Source organism: Mesoplodon densirostris, chromosome 2 (genome assembly GCF_025265405.1).
Source record: "Mesoplodon densirostris isolate mMesDen1 chromosome 2, mMesDen1 primary haplotype, whole genome shotgun sequence".
NCBI classification, from domain to species: domain Eukaryota; kingdom Metazoa; phylum Chordata; class Mammalia; order Artiodactyla; family Ziphiidae; genus Mesoplodon; species Mesoplodon densirostris.
This window is the reverse complement of record NC_082662.1, coordinates 9,568,235-9,588,376: the sequence shown is the minus strand read 5'-3', so window position 1 is coordinate 9,588,376 and position 20,142 is coordinate 9,568,235. Positions and strand designations below refer to the sequence as shown.

General features: G+C 40.7%; 1 protein-coding gene across 4 annotated transcripts in view; it reads right to left on the bottom strand.

The window, feature by feature from the left end:
- The window catches only part of VPS13D (vacuolar protein sorting 13 homolog D), a 247,335-nt gene that overhangs the window by 201,826 nt on the left and 25,367 nt on the right, over nucleotides 1-20,142 (bottom strand). For all 4 annotated transcript variants that reach the window (XM_060088995.1, XM_060088992.1, XM_060088993.1 and 1 more), the window contains exons 14-23: nucleotides 19,282-19,412; nucleotides 17,990-18,065; nucleotides 17,397-17,567; nucleotides 16,246-16,376; nucleotides 13,237-13,369; nucleotides 9,148-11,361; nucleotides 7,866-8,017; nucleotides 4,256-5,287; nucleotides 1,940-2,030; nucleotides 12-138 (exon numbers count right to left, since the gene is read on the bottom strand). In XM_060088995.1, coding sequence (XP_059944978.1) covers nucleotides 12-138; nucleotides 1,940-2,030; nucleotides 4,256-5,287; nucleotides 7,866-8,017; nucleotides 9,148-11,361; nucleotides 13,237-13,369; nucleotides 16,246-16,376; nucleotides 17,397-17,567; nucleotides 17,990-18,065; nucleotides 19,282-19,412 — 4,258 coding nt within the window. The remainder of the gene's footprint in view (nucleotides 1-11; nucleotides 139-1,939; nucleotides 2,031-4,255; nucleotides 5,288-7,865; nucleotides 8,018-9,147; nucleotides 11,362-13,236; nucleotides 13,370-16,245; nucleotides 16,377-17,396; nucleotides 17,568-17,989; nucleotides 18,066-19,281; nucleotides 19,413-20,142) is intronic.

Genomic DNA, 20,142 nt, shown 5'->3' with positions numbered 1-20,142 from the left:
GGTATTTTTACTTGAAAGTCTGGAAGATGAGTGCTTCTTCCCCACTTGTAGTGAACCGTTCTCTATAGAACTCTCCATGGGATGTAAGGTCACTCAGAGACAGGCTCCCAATGCTTCCCTGTAAGGCCAGGTCTCCTTCTAGGAATGTTAAAAATTAGAACACATTCTTATGTATCTTTTTTCTGTCACACACCTTAAATTTGCCTGAAACAAAAATTGATACACAAATGCTTCAGACTTTACACCATTTAATAAAACAAAATGTCAAAAGAAAATTTTCATATTCCTATACACCCAGAAAAATATTTTATGTACTATTGCAAATAGTCTCAATGCAGAAGTCCAAAGGGACTGAAATAATACTGCAGCATCACACTTTAACACTTACAAGGGGAAAAAAATTAAATGCATACACAATTTAAAGGATAAAACATTTACAAATACAGATTAAAATGTGATCTCTTCCAAGATCAGACCACTAATTAGAATTAGTGAAATATCATAAGGTCTATTTTGTACTACGGACAAAAGAATAAAGGAGGGGCTTCCCTGGTGGCGCAGTGGTTGAGAGTCCGCCTGCCAATGCAGGGGACGTGGGTTCGTGCCCCAGTCCGGGAAGATCCCACATGCCGCGGAGCGGCTGGGCCCGTGAGCCGTGGCCGCTGAGCCTGCGCGTCCGGAGCCTGTGCTCCGCAACGGGAGAGGCCACGGCAGCGAGAGGCCCACGTACCACAAAAAAAAAAAAAAAAAAAAAAAAAAAAAAAAAAAAGAATAAAGGAGAAAGTGTCAGAGATATGTTAATCGAGCATTAAAAAATGGGTTTTAGTGTGATTTAATTAAAAGGCAAAATTAATGAGACAGACACTGGAGACACAGATTTGAAACTACTCTGACATTACACAAGTAAAGCCCCTGGAAGGTGGGTAAAAGAAAGAAGAAATGTTGAAATGTACACCTGGGGCACAAACCCATATGAATCATTCTTAACATGGTGTGGATACTGAAAAGGAATATTCTAAACTGCTCCTTCTATGAAACAAACTTTATCATCATAATTAGCATTACAGAACAATGACTGAGGTGTATATATTTGTCAGGCTAGTTCTGCGCCCAATGAACTGAAGACACATACTTATTTTTGACCCCTAATGTCCTCAAACAAAAATACACAAGCTTCTCCCAATTCTAAAGACCCATCTCTTCTAGGAACCTTTTATAAATTAATTTATACCAGGCATGAAACCTCAATTTTAGTTCATCCCGTCCCCAAAAGACATTCTTATTTTACTACAGAATCAACACTGGAGCTTTGTAATCTTCCTTATTTCATTACCAGTTGCTTAAAAAAGGAGCGGTATTTTATGCACACTGTAGATCCCTCTGATTTAGAACTTGATATAGTTCCTCTCTTGGGTGCTACTAGGAATTTCAACCTATGGAGTCCCATTAGAAAGAATGCCAGCTTTGCTACAATATCCCCCTGCCCTCCCTATTGGTGGCTCTCCCTATGCATGGCAACAGACTGAACACGTGCCCTGGTTTCCCAGAGACGGCCCTGGTATATGCCTGTTCCCCAGCTGTAATTATGAATAATGCCCCCTTTCACTCTCAAAAATGTCCTAATTTTAGACAAAGAAAGTACATAGTCACCCAGATAGTCTGTTTAAAACACAGATAGATGTCAGGACCCCATCCCAACCTAAAGAATCAGATTCCTGGGATGGGGAAGGAGTTGTGCCGACACGTGCATTTCCAACGAGCTACCCAGATGATTCTGATCCACAGACCAGTATCGGGGCACCACCACCACAAACCATGGCCAGGCTAGTAACCACAACCAAGCCACTGAGCCACACCTTAGCCAGTGAGGACAGTTAGATTTGTAAGCAGGATGTTCAAACTCTTCCCGGATTTTGCAAGTCTGATTTTCCCCACTTACCAATCATTTCCAGGTGTGCCACTAATTTGGACACATTTGCTTTAGCAAGCTCACTGGTGGTCTTATTCAGCACGAGAGACAGTGAATGAACCTAAGAACACAGGAGGTAAAGCAAGGCAAATATTACTGAGGAGAAAAAAGGCAACTTTCAGGCAAACAGCATCGAGAAAGATGCTGCAAGACTCGGGAAATTTGAAGATAAAGCTTTTATTTTACTGATGCCATCTTCATTTCAGCTTTTCTTAGTCAGCCAAACCATAATAAGAGGAGAGAGCTGATAGGAAAGGAACTCGACTGGGCAAATCTAAAACCCAGGTTCTGTGGTGTCTTCTCTATGGCTGCCTCGTCTATTCTTTTTTGTTTTCTTCAATTTTTTTTTCTTTTGTCTTTTTTTCTTTTTTGTTGTGGTTGTTTCTTGGTATTTTTGGTTTTCAGGTTTTTGTGGGGTTTTTTGGCCTCGTCTATTCTTTGTTAGTGAAATGTTTTACATTATAAAACAATTTTCCCCTTTTTGCATTCATCTCTAACATCGCACTATTCTGTAATCACTCACACAGATCCATTAAGTAAAGTCCACCCTAAGAAATCTGTCAAAGCAAAATGATAAATACACTTAATGTTTAACATCTTTGGACAAGTATTTAATAGAAGCCTGTGGTGACCAACTGGGACTTCACTTAGGAACTACAATCCAAGATTTTCTTTCCCAGAGACGACTATAAATAGAAGAAAACCAAAATCCTCTGTCTTGGGAACAGCATTCTCTGAAACAAAGAAATACTGTATTGTAACACTGTCATTTTAACCACAAAAAGGACTCTATGTCTATGATTTATTGAGGCAGGTACCTCTGAGTGTTATCACTGGGGTGAGGCCCTGATTGAAGAGAAGGAAGGAGAGAAGAGGGGACGGAGAACAGATCAAACCCCCATTCACACACTCTGCTCCCGAGTGGCAGAGCCCAGCGGTACTCACCCCTTTATCTTTCATGCCTACCACAAAGTAGGTGCTCGGTACATGTCTGATGAATGGGAAAAAATGGAAAAAGAAAGAAAATAATAGAAGGAAAGGAAGGAGAAAAATCATGTGTAGGGGAAGGCAGAGAAAAAAGGAGGGAATTATTACAGATGGAGCAATGACCCTGGGGGGCCACTCCCACACCACAGAGGTCCCCTTGCAGTAGCTTTTAGACATGGACAACAGAAGGAGCTCGAGGGAATGAGACCATCACGAAGGGGGAAGTAGAAACACCTCTAGCCGCTTAATCACCGAAATAACGTATGTAATGGGCCTAAACATGCGCTGCTTGGAGGAATCCAGCTATCACCACCTGAGCCCACTCTTAGCATGGATCTTAGAGTCACTAAAAGTGGGACCACCGGATGTTGCAGACCTCCCGGTGTAACTCAGCAGGAAGCATTCGGCACCACCTCTGAAGGGCGCTCACCAGAAAGTCGAACCTGAACCTGACCAAGTCTCTAGAGCTAACTTCCATTTCTAAAATTAGAGGATAAAAGAAGTCAAATGGTACCATAAGGACACAAAGAGACAAATCCAGAATGCGGGACACTCTAGGGGACACTAACCCAGTTTCTACAAGGCAACTGCATGGGAGGAAAAGGTGGGGGGAAGTACCATTCACTGAATGATCATTTCTGCCCCACACGTGAGGAGGGCCTTACCTACATCATCTCATTGAATCCTCACAACCCAATGACATAGGCACCATTAAACACCCTACGTTTATTGATGAAAAACCTGAAGGAGAAAGAGGCTAAATAATTTTTCCCCAGCCACACAGCTGTATGGTGACAACAAAAATGCCAGGATTCAAATCCAGGCAAATCTGACATTCGAGACTTCATTTTTAACACCTGTACTGTTGCTCTCAATAAAAGCCAGTAATGTTCCGAGTGAGAGGGAGATGATGACAATAGGCACATTTTAAAGTAGCTACTATGTAGTGGACATGTTGCCAGGTGCTTTACGTAATTCCCTCATTTAGTTATCACAGTGAGATGATGGAAGATGAGGAAACGGAGGCTTAGAGAAGCTAAGTAATTCCAATGAACTATACAGCCCAAAGGAAAGACAAGAAGTTACTGAAACCATTTATTGCCCCTGCCTCCAGATGGGATTAATGCTAAAACCTTTTCTAAAATACGAATGTCTACCCTTTTGTAACAGACATCCAGAAGACCATATAGTTCCCCTGCCAATAAGACTTTATTCTAGAGTAAATGTACAATGACAGCATTTAAGTAAAAAAGCCCACGTTCATTCTTAGAACCTATGGGAGCCAAAGAGGACTGATACCTTGAGATCCAGTTTGGTGTTAACTGGATCCTGAAGTTCAGACTCTATTAAAGCGCTTGACTCTGACTTCACGTTTTGTAGAATGTCCTCAGGCGGCACCTTCACTGCATGGTTGTCTGCAGTGGAGCCAATTCCAAAAAAATCTAGTATCATGACCCAGGTCTGCAGTGTGATCAGCACATCCAAGCAGTTAAAATCAACATCAATGTTCCGGTTAACTCGATTATAACTGGAAGAGAATTCTGGATGCTTCTTATCCACCAAGAATATATTGATATGGACCAAGGAATCATCAAATTTACTCCTTCCAGCAAGTATCTTGGGCTCCTCTACTGTTGGAGAAGGAGGTGGGGTCAAGGGACAGTCCTTGTCTTGGACTTCCTTTTGCTTCTTCCGGGAGGCTGAAATGGGTCTCTGATACAGCTGAAAGACATTAGGAGCTTCTTCCATGTGGGAAGGGAGAGACCGAGGCATATCTGGATACTCCACGTTGGACACAGAAGGGCAAGACTGAGAGAGATACTCTTTTTGTGCTAAACTAGATGGCTTAGGGGCTCCCCGAGACACCATCAGGTTCTTATATTTGGAATCTGGATTTTTCTCCAATAAGTCTTCCATCAGCAGAGAGCGCAGGGCAATCTGAATGGATAAAGTCTGAGGATGGTCTTTACTGAATTCCACCTCAAAATCCTGAAATTTTAAGCTCACAAGACCTTGCGCCCCCAAAGTCAGATCTCCACTTAGCTGAACTTGAAGCTCTGATATACAGAAGTTGGCTTGAATCTGGGTAAAAGATCTGACTTCCTTAAAAGACAAGGACTTTTGAGAAGAGTTAGAAAGGCTGCAGTGGCTGAACAATCCGTTCTCCTTCCTTTCAACGGAAGGTTCTCCACAGGTACCGAGGGAAGGCAGAGGAGAGTTAGGGCAAGGTGAGGCGGTGGCACTGACTGGAAGCTTATTCAGGTCTTCACTGTACACGAGATTGTCCAGAGTTTGTAAAACCTGCTCATATACGTGCTTTGCTAACACCACCTGTATTCGAAGAGAAAAATTCAGTTATTCTGCTACTGTCATCAACTGCACTCATATGCACTGCCCACAAATGCTTTATGGCTTTCCCCGAGAAGTTTTAACTTAGGTGATAGCAAGGACTATCTCTTTTGTTTCTTTTCTGTCCTTACCTCTCTGTGACCCATATCTATTCATAAGGCCCTCCCAAGTACCTCACAGAATAATCTACACACAATAAATATTCAATAAGTGCTATTAACTGTAGGCCTGCATCAGCAAAACACTCTTTCTAACCCCAAAAAACAACCTCAAAAATTGAAGGGAATACTGCCAAAAGTCTAACGTGGTCATACCTTAGGATTGAGAAACAAGACTCATGGTTCTAAAACTCGCTGATCATCACCTATTAGTATAACAACCTAAGTTTAGTACAGCTGATCAAACAGTACTTTTTAATGATAATAATGATAATGATGAAGATCCATGATTACTTGTTACTCCCTTACTTTGTTTTTAATTACACTTTCTTAATAAAACTGTTTTCAGGGAAGTTTTTTATTTACTTAAGGACAATTTTTTTAACAGAGGCATTCCAAACAGATATAGAAAAAATAGAATTAGAAGGTGATCATTTTGTAACCCCTAAATAAATAACATATCCCACCACAGTTATCAGTGGAATAAGACCTTACACGAGTGACTGACAGGGAATTTTACAATGGAGGGATCAGGTTCCTGCCACCTGAACACAAGCAACAGTTTTGGCATCACTGATGTCAATCAGACATTATGTGCCTCCTGATATAATATCACATAAAGTATACTGCATCACCTTTGAAGTGTTCTGGCCAAAAAAAAAAAAAAAAAGCCTGAATCCAGTTAAACCTGCAGAGTTAACTTACAATTTACAGAAAATGGGGGGGACTAGTTCAGTGACACCACAAACTAACAGCCAAATCCAGACTGTGGGACATTGCACAGGACAACTGACCTAGTTTTCCCAACAAAATAATGCCATGGGGGGAAAAAAATGAGAGGGAAACTAAATGAATAGAGACCCACAAGTTGTACCATCCAAATGCAATGTACAGACCTCGTCTGGATCCTGATTCAAACAGACCAAAAGTGAAAAGACATTTTTGAAACAATCGAAGATGTCTCTGAAATCTGAAAATGGATTAAAATTCAGATGACACCAAGGAATCTTCATTAATTTTGTAAGGCATGATAATACCATTATAGTTATTTTTTTAAATGCACATAGTTTGCAGTGATACATTCCAAATATATAGGGTTAAAAATGGCATGAGGTCTGGGATTTGCCTTAAAATATTTCCCCAAAGGAAAAAAAGAATGGACGAGACGCATGTGGCAACATCTTGGTAACTGCTGAACCTGAGTGATGGGTATATGAGGTTTATTAGACAATTCTACTTTTGCCTATTTTTAAAATCTTTCATAATAAAATATTTTTTCACTATTTAAATTACTAAATAAATTATTACATAATTTAAAGATTTAAAATAATTTTTTAAGATTTTCATCAAAAACAACAGTAAGTCGATGGTAACCCTAAGAATAATAAGTCAATATAATCCAACAGAATTCACATTATGTGCTATATTTAAGCTGAAAAATTCATCCTAAGTAACCACCAATGATGAGGCAAAAGTTTAAAAGAGAAAAAGGAAAAACCCTAGAAGCCAAAAAGGAAAAGCTTTGGGGAAAGTTCTCTCACCCAGAGACCCATATCCAGGAACCACTGATGTCAAAAAAGTATGTATGTTCTGTTAACAGCACTCCTGGGTTACTCCAGAGCAACTGCCAGACAGACTAGTGACCAAATACTGCCCCAGGCCAGGGTCCACTGTCCTAAGATCCTGCCTGTCCTTGCTGTTTTATAATGTTATGCTTTTTGCTCTCATGCCTGTGAAAGCAGGAAAAATGACACTTTCGAAGGAAAAAGGATGACAGATGTACGTACACACACACACACACACACACACACACACACACACACACACACACACACACACACACACACACACACACACACACACACACACACACACACACACACACACACACACACACACACACACACACACACACACACACACAGCCCCAGACCATTTCATTTCAATGAGGGGCAAGACTAATTCTCCCTTGAAAGGATCTGTCAACAGCTCAGATAATCAGATTGTTTTACAGGCTGGGCCAAGTATGTCAGAAGTGTGACAAGAATTATATCCTTCTGGGAAAGAGAAGACTCTGACTTTTTAAGCAATAATTTTCCTCGTTTCTTAATGGCAATGGAATTAAGGATTTGCCCTCTTCCTCTATATAATTCGCCCCTCCTCCACACAAAGAAGGCTAACAAGACTGAGTCCCCAGTGATAGAAGGACATGATAAAAGGATTCCATGGTTCATTGGAAGAAGTTACTGACAATAATATGAATAATATCTCTTTGAATTTATATATTTTCCTTCCAACATTTTATATATACAAAATATAAATATAACATACGTATATAATATAAATGTAAAACAATTACATAACTTCAACTGTCCTGACATGAAAATCAATAACGTGTTTACCTGCACCGGATTGACAAATTTTCCTTCGATCTTCATGATGCTAGAAGTTCCCAGGTCATCTGGACTAAGGGAGAAAGTCAGTTCAGATTCTCTCTCTATAGGGATCTTCTCCAGCTTAAACTGAATGGTCGTGTTGTTCAGGATGTGAAAAGCTGGCATAAGAGAGAGGAAATAACAGACTGGAAACATTCATATTTACTGCGTTACTGCTGATTAAGTAGAGAGTGTATAGAACCAAGCCCAGGAGTTGCCCCTAGACCAGGAGGGCAGGTTAGCCTGGCACCTAGGGTCTATGACTGAATACAAACTTTGGTAATTATCCCAAGACCAAAACTCATAGCAAGCAGAGGTGTAAGATAAATTTATACACAGAAAGTAACAGTTATTTTCATGACATGCTCCACTTGGTGGCTTCAAAATATGGTGCAGTGAACGTTAACCCAGGCCAGGGTCCATGTTAAGCTTCTCTTAACCTCCCAAGCTGGCATTTTCCAAACCAAATTGCTCATCCATGTCCAGCTTTAGATTGATCCCTCTTATTGGACCTCAGTCAAAATCACAGACAATGTAAGGTTCTAAGTAAACAACTGCTAACCCAAGCAGAGAAAGCAATCTTTTGGTAAGTATGTAAATCAATCAGTGAACACCGCTGAGAACCACAAGAGACGTTCCCAAAGGCATTAATTTCTTCACCAATCAATAAGGCCATCTAGGGCTTACCTGATTTCTGTGGATGCCAAGACTAATAGATTGAACTGTTCAGATTTAGCAGATCAGATGGAGAACACAAACTGGCATTTTATTCCTAGAACCCTGGACCAAACCATTACAGAAGATGGCAGGATACTCAAAGAAGAACGTAACATCCAGAGACTAAGTTTCATATTCTATTTCTGTCAATCCCTCCAGCTGCCTTAGACTACAATATTTAACTAGGAAAGATCTACAGCTTAGGAATGAAAAAAATCAGATGCATTTGACCAAATTACATAATACTCTAACAGAATCCACCCACTGAATCCCTGTGAATGAACACTCACCCAAGGCGTCCACTTAAAAAAAAAAATCTTATTTTGCCAAATATGGTAATCAATGGAAAAAGCTGCAAACATACCAACCTAATATGAAGCATTCTGTTAAAATTCTATTTTGATTTCTTAAATATTAACTGGGGATAATTCAAAAAGAAAGGTTTTTGTAGTTATTTTAAGCCAAGTAATATCTACATGAGCTGGGTTTGGAATCTTTAAATAAAATGAGACAAAAGATACACACTCCTCACCTTGACCTCTATGCAAAGATTCAAAGAAATCATGTCGGGTGAAATGAGCTTCCTCCTGACTACTGGCACTGGCAGACCCAGAAGGAGGGCAAAACGCCCGGCTCACTTCAGGCCCAGGACCCTCTCTGCCTGCCAACTGGGTGCAATTCAAAGAATACAATTTAATGTCTTTGATTTCTACTTGCAGACGGTCACCTCTGGATTCATCATCTCCTGCCACAAAATTCTGGATGAATATCCGTCCCAAGTGTCCTACCAACAACTCAGGACTCCCAGGCTTCCGAGGGATAGAAACAACTGGTGATTCAATGTCTATGTTCAAGATTAGCTTTACAGTGTCGGAATGAGATGCACCTAGGCCAAACCCATACGTTTCATTTTCTTCTAAGATAAAGGATTCCCGGGCCTTCCTTGGAGTTTCAAAGAGTGATACCATCTCGCTGTACTCGGCCGTCTTGGTGGCTAGGACTGTGGTGACTTTGGTGGCTGCGATTTTCAGCATATTTCGAAAATTTTCTTCCAGCTCATCCATGGACAATGTCAACTCCTTCAAAAATTTAGCGGAGTGGTTGTAATGCAAGGAAGCCATCTTGAGGTTGAGAAAACATTCCTGTTTAAATTTCTCAACAAAGGTGAAACTCAGAGCTTCAGTGAGGGCTGCATCTTCCATTCTGACAAATACAGATTCAAAGTAGCCAATATCACTGATGATATTTTCATAGCCTATGGAATTCCCAATGCTGACAACATATTGGTTCTTAACATTCTCCTGTGTCAAATCCATAAGCTGCAAACAGCCAAGAGAACCGTTCATGTCAAATGTGCTGCCCATGGAGACGTTAACTTTGGTGCCACCTATACTTGCTGTTGCAATTTTTCTGCCATATTTCTCTCCATTTGCCATTCCCACTGTCCGAAGGAGCAGCAGGTTAAGTCTGTGGATTTCCACTGCAACCTCGGTGTTTTGTTCATATGTAGATTGGTAAGTTCCTTGTTCCCTAAAGCTTCTTTCAAAATCAGTCTTTAAAGGTTGAGGACTCAAATCATCTTTTTCCTTGGGAAAGGATTTTTGAAGAAAACCAATCAGCTCCACAATTGTCTCTGGATTTAGGATGATATCCAAATTATTCACCTGTAATGAAATCACCTGAAGAGTGCTGTCCAAATTCATCGATGGGCACTCTGAACTCACAAACTGATACTCCAGTTTTATGAGGGACTCTTGTTCTTTGGTGAGAATTCTGTCAAGAGCAACACCAGTGGCTGATGGGTCGTTCAGTGTGGCAGCATTAGTGAGGTGGGCCACGTTGGATCCAGAGACAGGAGACTGGGCTCTGCTATCCCGGAGGCTTCCTGTTGGGATATCAAAGCTCAAGTTCTTATGAGAGGCCATCAAAAGGTCAAAATCAGCACCATATGTCTGCATGGTGTCCACCAGCAGCAAACCATGAACAGTGAGGGAGACTTCAGCATCATAAGGCCTCTTCACAAAGTGAGCATTGGTACCAAATACCTTGAGCACAGAAATGTACCGGCCGTTGCTCTCAACACCAAGCTGCATACAGTTCACTTTAAATTCAGCCAGGAGGAGCTGTGACTCCACCAGAACCTCCCGGGTATGCTGCTCCAACATCACGATGCTCTGGGTTAAATTCATCACCGAGTCTTGCAAACTTCCCTGCTGTCCCCCTTGGGGAAAAATCTTCTCTTTAATCTGAGTGTCAAAAGTCTTCATTTCTGGGGTGGTCAGGAGAGCAAAGCAATTCTTTAGAGCAGATATTTTATCTTCATTGATGTGGATCTTTAGGTCTGGTAGGTTGCCTGATAGCACGGCTCCGGGGTACTTGGGATCTGAAGTATAAATCAATCGGCGCTCTAACTGTAGGTGAACATTGAATTTCTCGACCACATGCGTTGGCCCCACATCAATATCCTGGACGTGCTTCCAGTTGTCCTTCACTCGTCCAACCATGATCTGGAGGTCCAGAAAGGACAGCGAGTACCTCTCATACATCTTCGTGCTCATTAAATGTGCTTGAAGCTGCTCTTCACTGAATTCAACTCCAGAAAATGGAGGTGTTTTCTCCCCGTTACTGCTGCTTGTCTCGGGAGGTGGGGTGTTAGGAGGTGTTGCAAGAGGGGTCTTATACTCGTCATCACTAAACTGAGTCTCTTCAGATGCTGACCCGTCCCCACTCTTGCTCTTGGAGTCATCTGCAGATGAAAAAAGAGAAGATGCAAAGTATATGTCTGCTTTTTCCTTCCTCTTCCCTTTAATGTAAGAATTAAGAAAAGTAGAGAATCAACCACCCCAATTTAAAAAATAAATGGATGAAAACTCCAAGCATAATATTCTGTATTTACCATTTTATTCAGCATAAACTGATCTATTAATCTGGAAATCAAAACACAAAGAGTAGAAGTGTACGAACATGAGAAAAGATGGAGACCTGCTAACATAAGAACGTATGTCAGGGTGCAGAAACCAACAACCTGCTGCCCAAAACTCCCCCCACCCCCAGTCTGAGCTGCACCGCGTGAGCTGCCATCACCAACCCCTCTTACATCACTCTCCATATTTGTTTACTTTTTCCTGTATTCATCTGTGTGTTCATTTTGTCCCCTCCCCCGACTAGAATGTTCCAAAAGACGAGGTCTCCTCTACCTTCCACAACACAATACCCCTAGTGCCTAGATCAATGCTTGGCAAGCAGCAACTGCTCAATATGTCATGTTCTAGCCCCAGAATTCACACTCTTAACCCCCCTCTCTTCTGCACCCAAGCAGTGCCAAGACAACAAAAAAACATCGCTGGGTCTGGTCACCTCTGTCTCTGTTCCATGTTTGTGTTTTATAAATTCAAGTAGGTGCTTTCTGTGGTTGTGTGATCCTTTTCTTCAGATACAATTCCCTTTTCACATTGCCCTTAGGGCCAAACTTTTCCACTCCAGCTCAAATCCTCTACCCTCTTCTTCTCCTCTTCTGGTCTTCCAGTAAAATACGTTAAGGTTGAGACTGTTTGATAAACTTCCTCAATCTCTTTTATCCAATGAATCCTCCCTCCCATCTCAAGGTAAACAAGGACTATTTTTTGGATCTAATAATAGTAATGAAATTACCTTCCAGGAGCCTTTTTATGTATGTCCCTAATATCCCTAAATAGATTAAATCTCTATTCCTGAAATTATGTACTGAGAAATAATGTTTATTAAAATACAGAACGTTACACAAGAAACACAAATAAAAACCACAGTGAGATACTACTACACAGTCATAAAAATGGCTATAATCCAAAAGACAGATAATAACAAACGTTGACAAGGATATAGAGAAACTGGAACTCTCGTACAATGCTGGTGAGCCAGTAAAAAGGGGCAGCCATTTTACAATCTGGCAGCTCCTCAAAATGTTAAACACAGAGTTGCCATATGACCCAGCAATTCTACACTGAAACAAACCCAAGAGACTGAAAATATATGTCTACACAAAAGTCTATACATGAATGTTCATACCAGCACTATTCATACTAGCCAAAAAGTGGAAACAACCCAAATGTCCACCAACTGATGAATGGATAAATAAAATGCAGTATATTTATACAAGGGAACATCATTTAGTCACAAATAGGAATGAACTATTGATACAGGCTACAACATGGATAAACCTTGAAAACACTATGCCAAGTGAAAGAAGTCAGGCATAAAAGACCACATATTATATGGCTCTATTCACATGAACTGTTCAGAATAGGCAAATCCATAGGGATAGAAAGATTGGTGGTTAGCAAGGGCTCAGAGAGCTGGTAATGGAGAATAACTGCTTATGGGTTTAGACTGTCTTCTTGGGAATGATGAAAATATTCTGGAATTAGATAACAGTGAGAGTTGCACAATTTTACCAACATACAAAAAACAACTGAATTCTACATTTTCAAATGTAGCTCAATAAAGCTATTATTTAAAAAGTTAACAAGTGAACTTTGGAGTTACAAAATGTTAAATACCCCTTTTTTTAAGCTTTACTTGGTTTAGCACAGAGACACATCAATCTACCACGACATGTCTTCATTACTTCACACTCACACTGTACCTTGGGTATTGGTCAAGAGCATTCTGCCTAGATCCACAACAACCAACACGGGATTCTTGAATTTGAAATCATCAGGAAATATCACCTGAGGGGCAGAAATGTCTAGTCGCACACTCCACCGTTTACTCTCCTCCTGTAAAAATAAAACAAATGGCAATTAAATAACCTCGAACTGCAACTGCTGACAGTGGGCAGCTTTATCAGCTAGCGCTCAAGCCTTCCAGAAAGCCATACTAGGGTCACAGGATGACGTAACGGTCTCTGATATTAAAGCAAAATGTTTAAAACAAAAGTAGATCCAAATTTTACCAATTTGAGACATCACCACAGGCAAATGTCTGAAGCGGGAGAAAAAAACTGGCAAATTACTGGTTTGGGGGGTTGTTTGCTCTTTGATTTTGATGATCAATGGTTTAAGAAAGGTCTGATTTCTGAATGTATAGGACTTAATACTTTAAAGTACTGTAGAAGATATACAATTCAAATAAAAGTAGAAATCCAGTGCTTCCCTGGTGGCGCAGTGGTTGAGAGTCTGCCTGCCAATGCAGGGGACACAGGTTTGTGCCCCTGTCGGAGAGGATCCCACATGCCGTGGAGCGGCTGGGCCCGTGAGCCATGGCCGCTGGGCCTGTGCGTCCGGAGCCTGTGCTCCACGGCGGGAGAGGCCACGGCGGTGAGGGGCCCGCGTACCGCAAAAAAAAAAAAAAAAGTAGAGATCCAAATATTTTTGTTTATTCATGGATATTGCTAACCATGAACTTTCAGGCCAAAATACCTTAGTGAAAAACATAAGCTTTGACATTTGAAATATAAAAAACAGACCAATTCATGAATTTGTTAACAGTTCTTCCCTGTGACTAAAATTAGCTAATTTATATAAATGCTATCAAAAAACATTATATGTAGTAAAAAGCTAATTTATATAATTATACGTAGTAAAAGCTACATGTAGTAAATTATATGTAGTAAAAGCTGATTTATATAAATGCGATCAAAAAGAAACCTCTTGGTCTAAGATCATCAGAAGGTACTAAATGTTGTAATTTGTGTCAAAACCCTAGCAAAAACAGAACACAGGACAAACTCTCTGCCCCACACTACTTCCCCCTCAACGTTTCCCTCTGAACACTGATGTCACGCCTCACACTCCCAGCCGGCTCTGCACCTGCCAAAGAAGCCACACTGACTGCTCTACCTACTGCTGCACCTCGGCAGCACACCTCCAGGCCACAGGGTCAGAAACCCAGTTGTTTTCTTGTTTTGGTGTTTTTGAGTTTATTTTAAAATTTTTATTGGAGTATAGTTGATTTAAAATATTGTATTAGTTTCAGGTGTACAGCAAAGTGAATCAGTTATACATATACATATATCCACTCTTTTTCAGATTCTTTTCCCATATGGGTCATTACAGAGTACTGAGTAGAGGTCCCTCTGTTATACAGTAGGTCTTATTTATCTATTTTATATATAGTAGTGTGTATGTGTCAATCCCAATCTCCCAATTTATCCCTCTCCCCTACCTTTCCCCCCTGGTAACCATGTTTGTTTTCTACATCTGTGACTCTATTTCTGTTTTGTAAATAAGTTCATTTGTACCATTTTTTTAGATTCCGCATATAAGTGATATCATGTAATTGTCTTTGTCTTACTTCACTCAGTATGACAATCTCTAGGTCCATCCACGTTGCTGCAAATGGCACTATTTCATTTTTTTATGGCTGAGTAATATTCCATCATATATATGTACCACATCTTCTTTATCCACTCCTCTGTCGATGGACATTTAGGTTGCTTCCATGCTGTGACTATTGTAAACAGCGCTGCAGTGAACACTGGGGTGCACGTATCTTTCCAAATTATGGTTTTCTCCAGATATATGCCCAGGAGTGGTATTGCTGGACCATATGGCATCTCTATTTTTAGTTTATTAAGGAACCTCCATACTGTTCTCCATAACGGTTGTACCAATTTACATTCCCACCAACAGTGTAGGAGGGTTCCCTTTTCTCCACACCCTCTCCAGCACTGTTTGTAGACTTTTTTGATGATAGCCACTCTGACTGGTGTGAGGTGATCCCTCACTGTAGTTTTGATTTGCATTTCTCTAATAATTAGGGATGTTGAGCATCTTTCCATGTGCTTTTTGGCCATCTGTATGTCTTCTTAGGAGAAATGTCTATTTAGATCTCCCACCCATTTTTTGATTGGGTTGTTCCTTTGATATTGAACTCCATGAGCTGTTTGTATATTTGGGAGATTAATCCCTTGTTCACTTCATTTACAAATATTTTCTCCCATTCTGTGGGTTGTCTTTTTGTTTTGTTTATGATTTCCTTTGCTGTGCAAAAGCTTTTTAGTTTAATTAGGTCCCATTTGTTTATTTTTGTTTTTATTTTCATTACTCTGGGAGATAGATCAAAAAAGATATTGCTACGATTTATGTCAGAGTGTCCTGCCTATGTTTTCCTCTACGAGTTTTACAGTGTCCAGTCTTACATTTAGGTCTTTAATCCACTTTGAGTTTATTTGTGTGTCTGGTGTTCAGAAACCCAGTTTTGCTGGACTGTTGAGATGGCTCTGGGCTCTCCCTTTCTACCTATGGCATCCTCGTGTCAGCTGGTCACTTAGCATCACAAAGTGACCATCCTTCCCAGGAATTAAAACTGGGGCATCATTCCAATTGTTTTTCTTCTGGTAACAGTACGTGAAAGGGGGTGTTTTTAAGTTAAATATTTACAAAATATTTACAAAGACAAGTCTCGAGAGTTCCAAGATGGGTACAAGGAAGAAATATGATCTCGTCTCAGTCATTTGTTTTTATTTATTAAACCCTGACTGTACAAGACATGGGATTTTATTTTTTGCTAACTGATAAGTATTTCCTAGATTCAGTTCACTTAATCAGTGTAACTGATACACGCATGTCTATCTATGTAGGTAAAGAACTTAGAAAAAAAACGCCTTCCTCTTCCCTGCCCCCCAAAAAGAGTATTTATTACGCCTACTTACAATGAAATCACCCACTAGCAAACGATCAAGAGTTTGTCGGATTTCCGCCTTGGTCTGCATCTTCAGTCTGTTATATTGTCTTCGGGCAGCTTCAGCCACTCTCAACTCAAGTTCAGACTGATAACCAAAACCTGCAAGATGGGAAATATACAGGAGAGTCAGAATTTTCAAACGGCTGGGTGAAAGAAAGCACTGCAACATCTATTCTCACCAGGGATTTCCACCAAAGCTAGAACACAGTCTGTACAACAACAGTGCCTTACTCCAGCCTGACCTGGTGCCACACAGGGTAACAGGAATGAGGCGAAGATGGGCGAGAAAGGCACATCCTTTCAAAACATCCATGTGGAGAAAGGCAGTATGTGAGGGAAGGATACCTAAGTTACTAGAATTTCTAGAACCAGTTTCTGAAAGATTCCAAACTATATTTCAAAATTCTTAAAAGCATGATATTACACTGAAAGAGCAATTGGAATTTAGAAGGAGTATATGCCTTCTACATTCTATCAGTGACAGAGCCATGAAGCCGAGATATTTATGGCCACTGTGTAAATGAAAAGACTCAAAAAACTGGACCAAAAACTAAAACAACTGTTATGAAGAGGGAGAGACAGGATACATTTAGGAAAGTACGACTGTTTTACGGACTTCCGTGTCAAACAGAAGTGCTTCTTCTGCACATACTGTCTCAAATCTTTTTTGGGAACAAAGGAAGGCCTAAGTAAATCAATGATGACACAGGAGAGTGCAATGGTGAACCATGGAATACTTAATGCTGCATGAAACAAGCAAAACAAACCACTGATCCTGTCATCTAGGAGGAAACTGAACATTCCTCCTAAATTCTCTGGCCTAAAATATCCTGGGTAGCCAAGGAAATCACTGTCCTCGTGGAATGGGAAGTATTTTAAATGCATGCTAAGTGAAGGCAAAGAAAGAGAAAATATGAAGGCTATTGACTCTTCTTGGAAGAGTAACTTTCCAAGGACATCCACTTTGATTCAGTAACTAAGGACAACCTTATCCACTTACTCTGCAGGCCTTTTCTACCACTACCGGGTCACCTGAATGTATAATAACCCTTGTCCCAGAAACGACAAGAAAGATGTCTTTAGAAAGTCACATAAGAGCAAACAAACAAAAAAGTTAACCTGAGGTATGAACCTTTCCCTTGTAGAAAAAGTCGGCTACTTTTTTAATAGCCTGGGGATTATATATGATGTTCAAGGGCCTCGTGCTGACATTCAGCCGCCTCTCAAAATGGCTGTGCACTGGATTTCTCTCATATAGCATCTCAAAAAATGGGTCATCTGGGTCTGCAGCTAAAGGAAAGAACCAGAGAAAGAAAATGGAACACAGGAAAATAATCATCTTATTCTTGATAACTGATAAGGACTTCTGGGAAAAAAAGACATTTTCTCAATTATTTTCCAATTAGTTCTCATTTATGAAAATTTTATAAAACAGAGAACCTAATAAGGATTGACTAATTGTCAGCAGGACTCCTCAAGACCAGGTTGTTGGACTCGTTCCCAACACGTAACCCAGGACCCGGAGGCCCTGAGAGTTGCCCCAGTCACACATGGGTGGAGGGAGAGCATGAGGCAGTCTCCAAGTCAGACAGGGATCCACACACCAAACCACTGGGCACAAGACAGGACACACTCCCTCTCTGCTGACCAAGACTACTGATCTATAATCATCTCATTTTGAAGAATGAGTTTAAGAACGTATGACAATTTACCAGGGTAATGATCGCTTCTGTCTGCAGATGCTGTTTGGAGTCCAGAAGACTGTGAGACTCTGCCAACTTCTTTTTGCTGATAAACACACACAAAATGCAAAAAGGTCAGGGCGAGAGGGACCAATTCACTGTGCACACGCTCTCTCACGTCTTACCCTTTGGCATCACTCTTGCTTAGCACAGTCAGAATCAAAACTCGTCTGACACGAGGGGACTGTGGACTTGCAGGCTGAGCCCTCCAGTCTGTGCCTTTCCCCAGCCTGGTACGAGCAGTGTGCTGCTCTGCACTCAGCACACTTTCATGTCACTGCTCAACAAGGACTGAGTGTGTACAGCTTTTCACACTTTCACTCTGACCACCCACACTCTCCCCAGGGCCCCATGACAAAACATTATGGGAAGAATAAGGGGCTAAAGATTCAACTCTTCTGGGCTTCCCTGGTGGCGCAGTGGTTGAGAATCCGCCCGCCAATGCAGGGCTCGAACATGGGTTCGAGCCCTGGCCCGGGAAGATTCCACATGCCATGGAGCAACTAAGCCCATGCGCCACAACAACTGAGCCTGCGCTCTAGAGCCTGTGAGCCACAACTACTGAGCTCACGTGTCACAACTACTGAAGCTCGCACGCCTAGCGCCCATGCTCTGCAACAAAGAGAAGCCACTGCAATGAGAAGCCCACACACCGCAACGAAGAGTAGCCCACGCTCGCAGCAACTAGAGAAAGCCCACACGCAGCAACGAAGACCCAATGCAGCCAAAAATAAACAAATAAATAAATTTATTTTAAAAAAAAGATTCAACTCTTCTGACCATCTTTTTGCCAACTTAGTAAGATCAAAGATCTTCTAGTCTAAAAAGAATATTATATACATAAAAAATTACACCTGTAGAGAAAACTTGTGGTGGTTCTTTTATAACTCTGGAAACATGAGACGTCCTATCAGTGACTGAAGGTCAGAATGAATGAAAATCACTGTCGGATACAGAGCACATTCAACATTGACCTTGAAATGCAGAAAATAGTGGTGCTGATGGCATTTTCTTCCAAATCAGAGCAACTATTCCAAGGTGGCTATAACACAGGGAGGGAAGAAGGCACTGCCATAAATCTCACCAACACTTGCTCTCTGACAAATTCAAAAAACGTATCTACCTCCAATTTGATTTTGATCAGCCTGTCTCAAAATGATCAAATGTCAGAATGAATCAAGTTAATACTACTTTTGTTGCCTAAAACAGACCACAATTCACCAACACCCTGCATGAATCAGCCATCCCACTGCTGTACGTACTGGATTAGGGAAGACCAGAAGAGGAAATATAGTCCCTTCTGTGGCCAGGTCTCGAAGAAACAGTCCACCCAACCGGACTGAAAGCAAGGAGGAGTTTCTTCGAGGAAGAGATTCTGCTAGAAGTTTTACACCTACAGAAAATAAATGTTAAGAGTTATACGATGCCATCATAGCCTTAATTATTTTAAAAGTATAAGATAGAATATTTTACAGAGGACTATCAGATATCATGAACTATTTCTCCTTGAAATTCGAACAAAATAATCCTATCTACATACTATATGTCTATCTATATAAATCTATAAGGAGTATTAGAAGTTTCCCAACAGAATGAATTTTAAACAGCACTTTACAATTAAATTCAAGCAATCTGCCAGTTCACACTAAGTTTATGATTTCTCAGCGCTCAAGATTATAAAGTCAAAAACAAACTGGATTTTTTTTTTTTTTTGGTCATTTGCCTTTAAACTATTGACAAGCCACAGATAACTGGCTATTTTATGAACTGCAATAAATCTGTTTGTGAGAAGAGAAAACCAACATCTGGGTATTTATTTATATACCTTTAATTCAAATTCAGAAAAAGAAGTCAAATACAGTTGATCTTCATTATTTGCAGACTCCCTATTTACAAATTCGCCTATTCACTATAATTTATTTGTAACCCCAAAATAATACTCACGGTGCTCTGTGGACATATGCAGAGCAGCCAAAAATTCGAGTCACCTGAAGCACATGTTCCCAGCTGAAGCTGAACATGGCAATGCTCTGCCTTCTTGTTTCAGCTCATACAAGTGCCCTTGTGTGGTCTATTTAGTGCCAGTTTTTTGCATCTTTGTGCTGTTTCTTGGTGATTTCGCT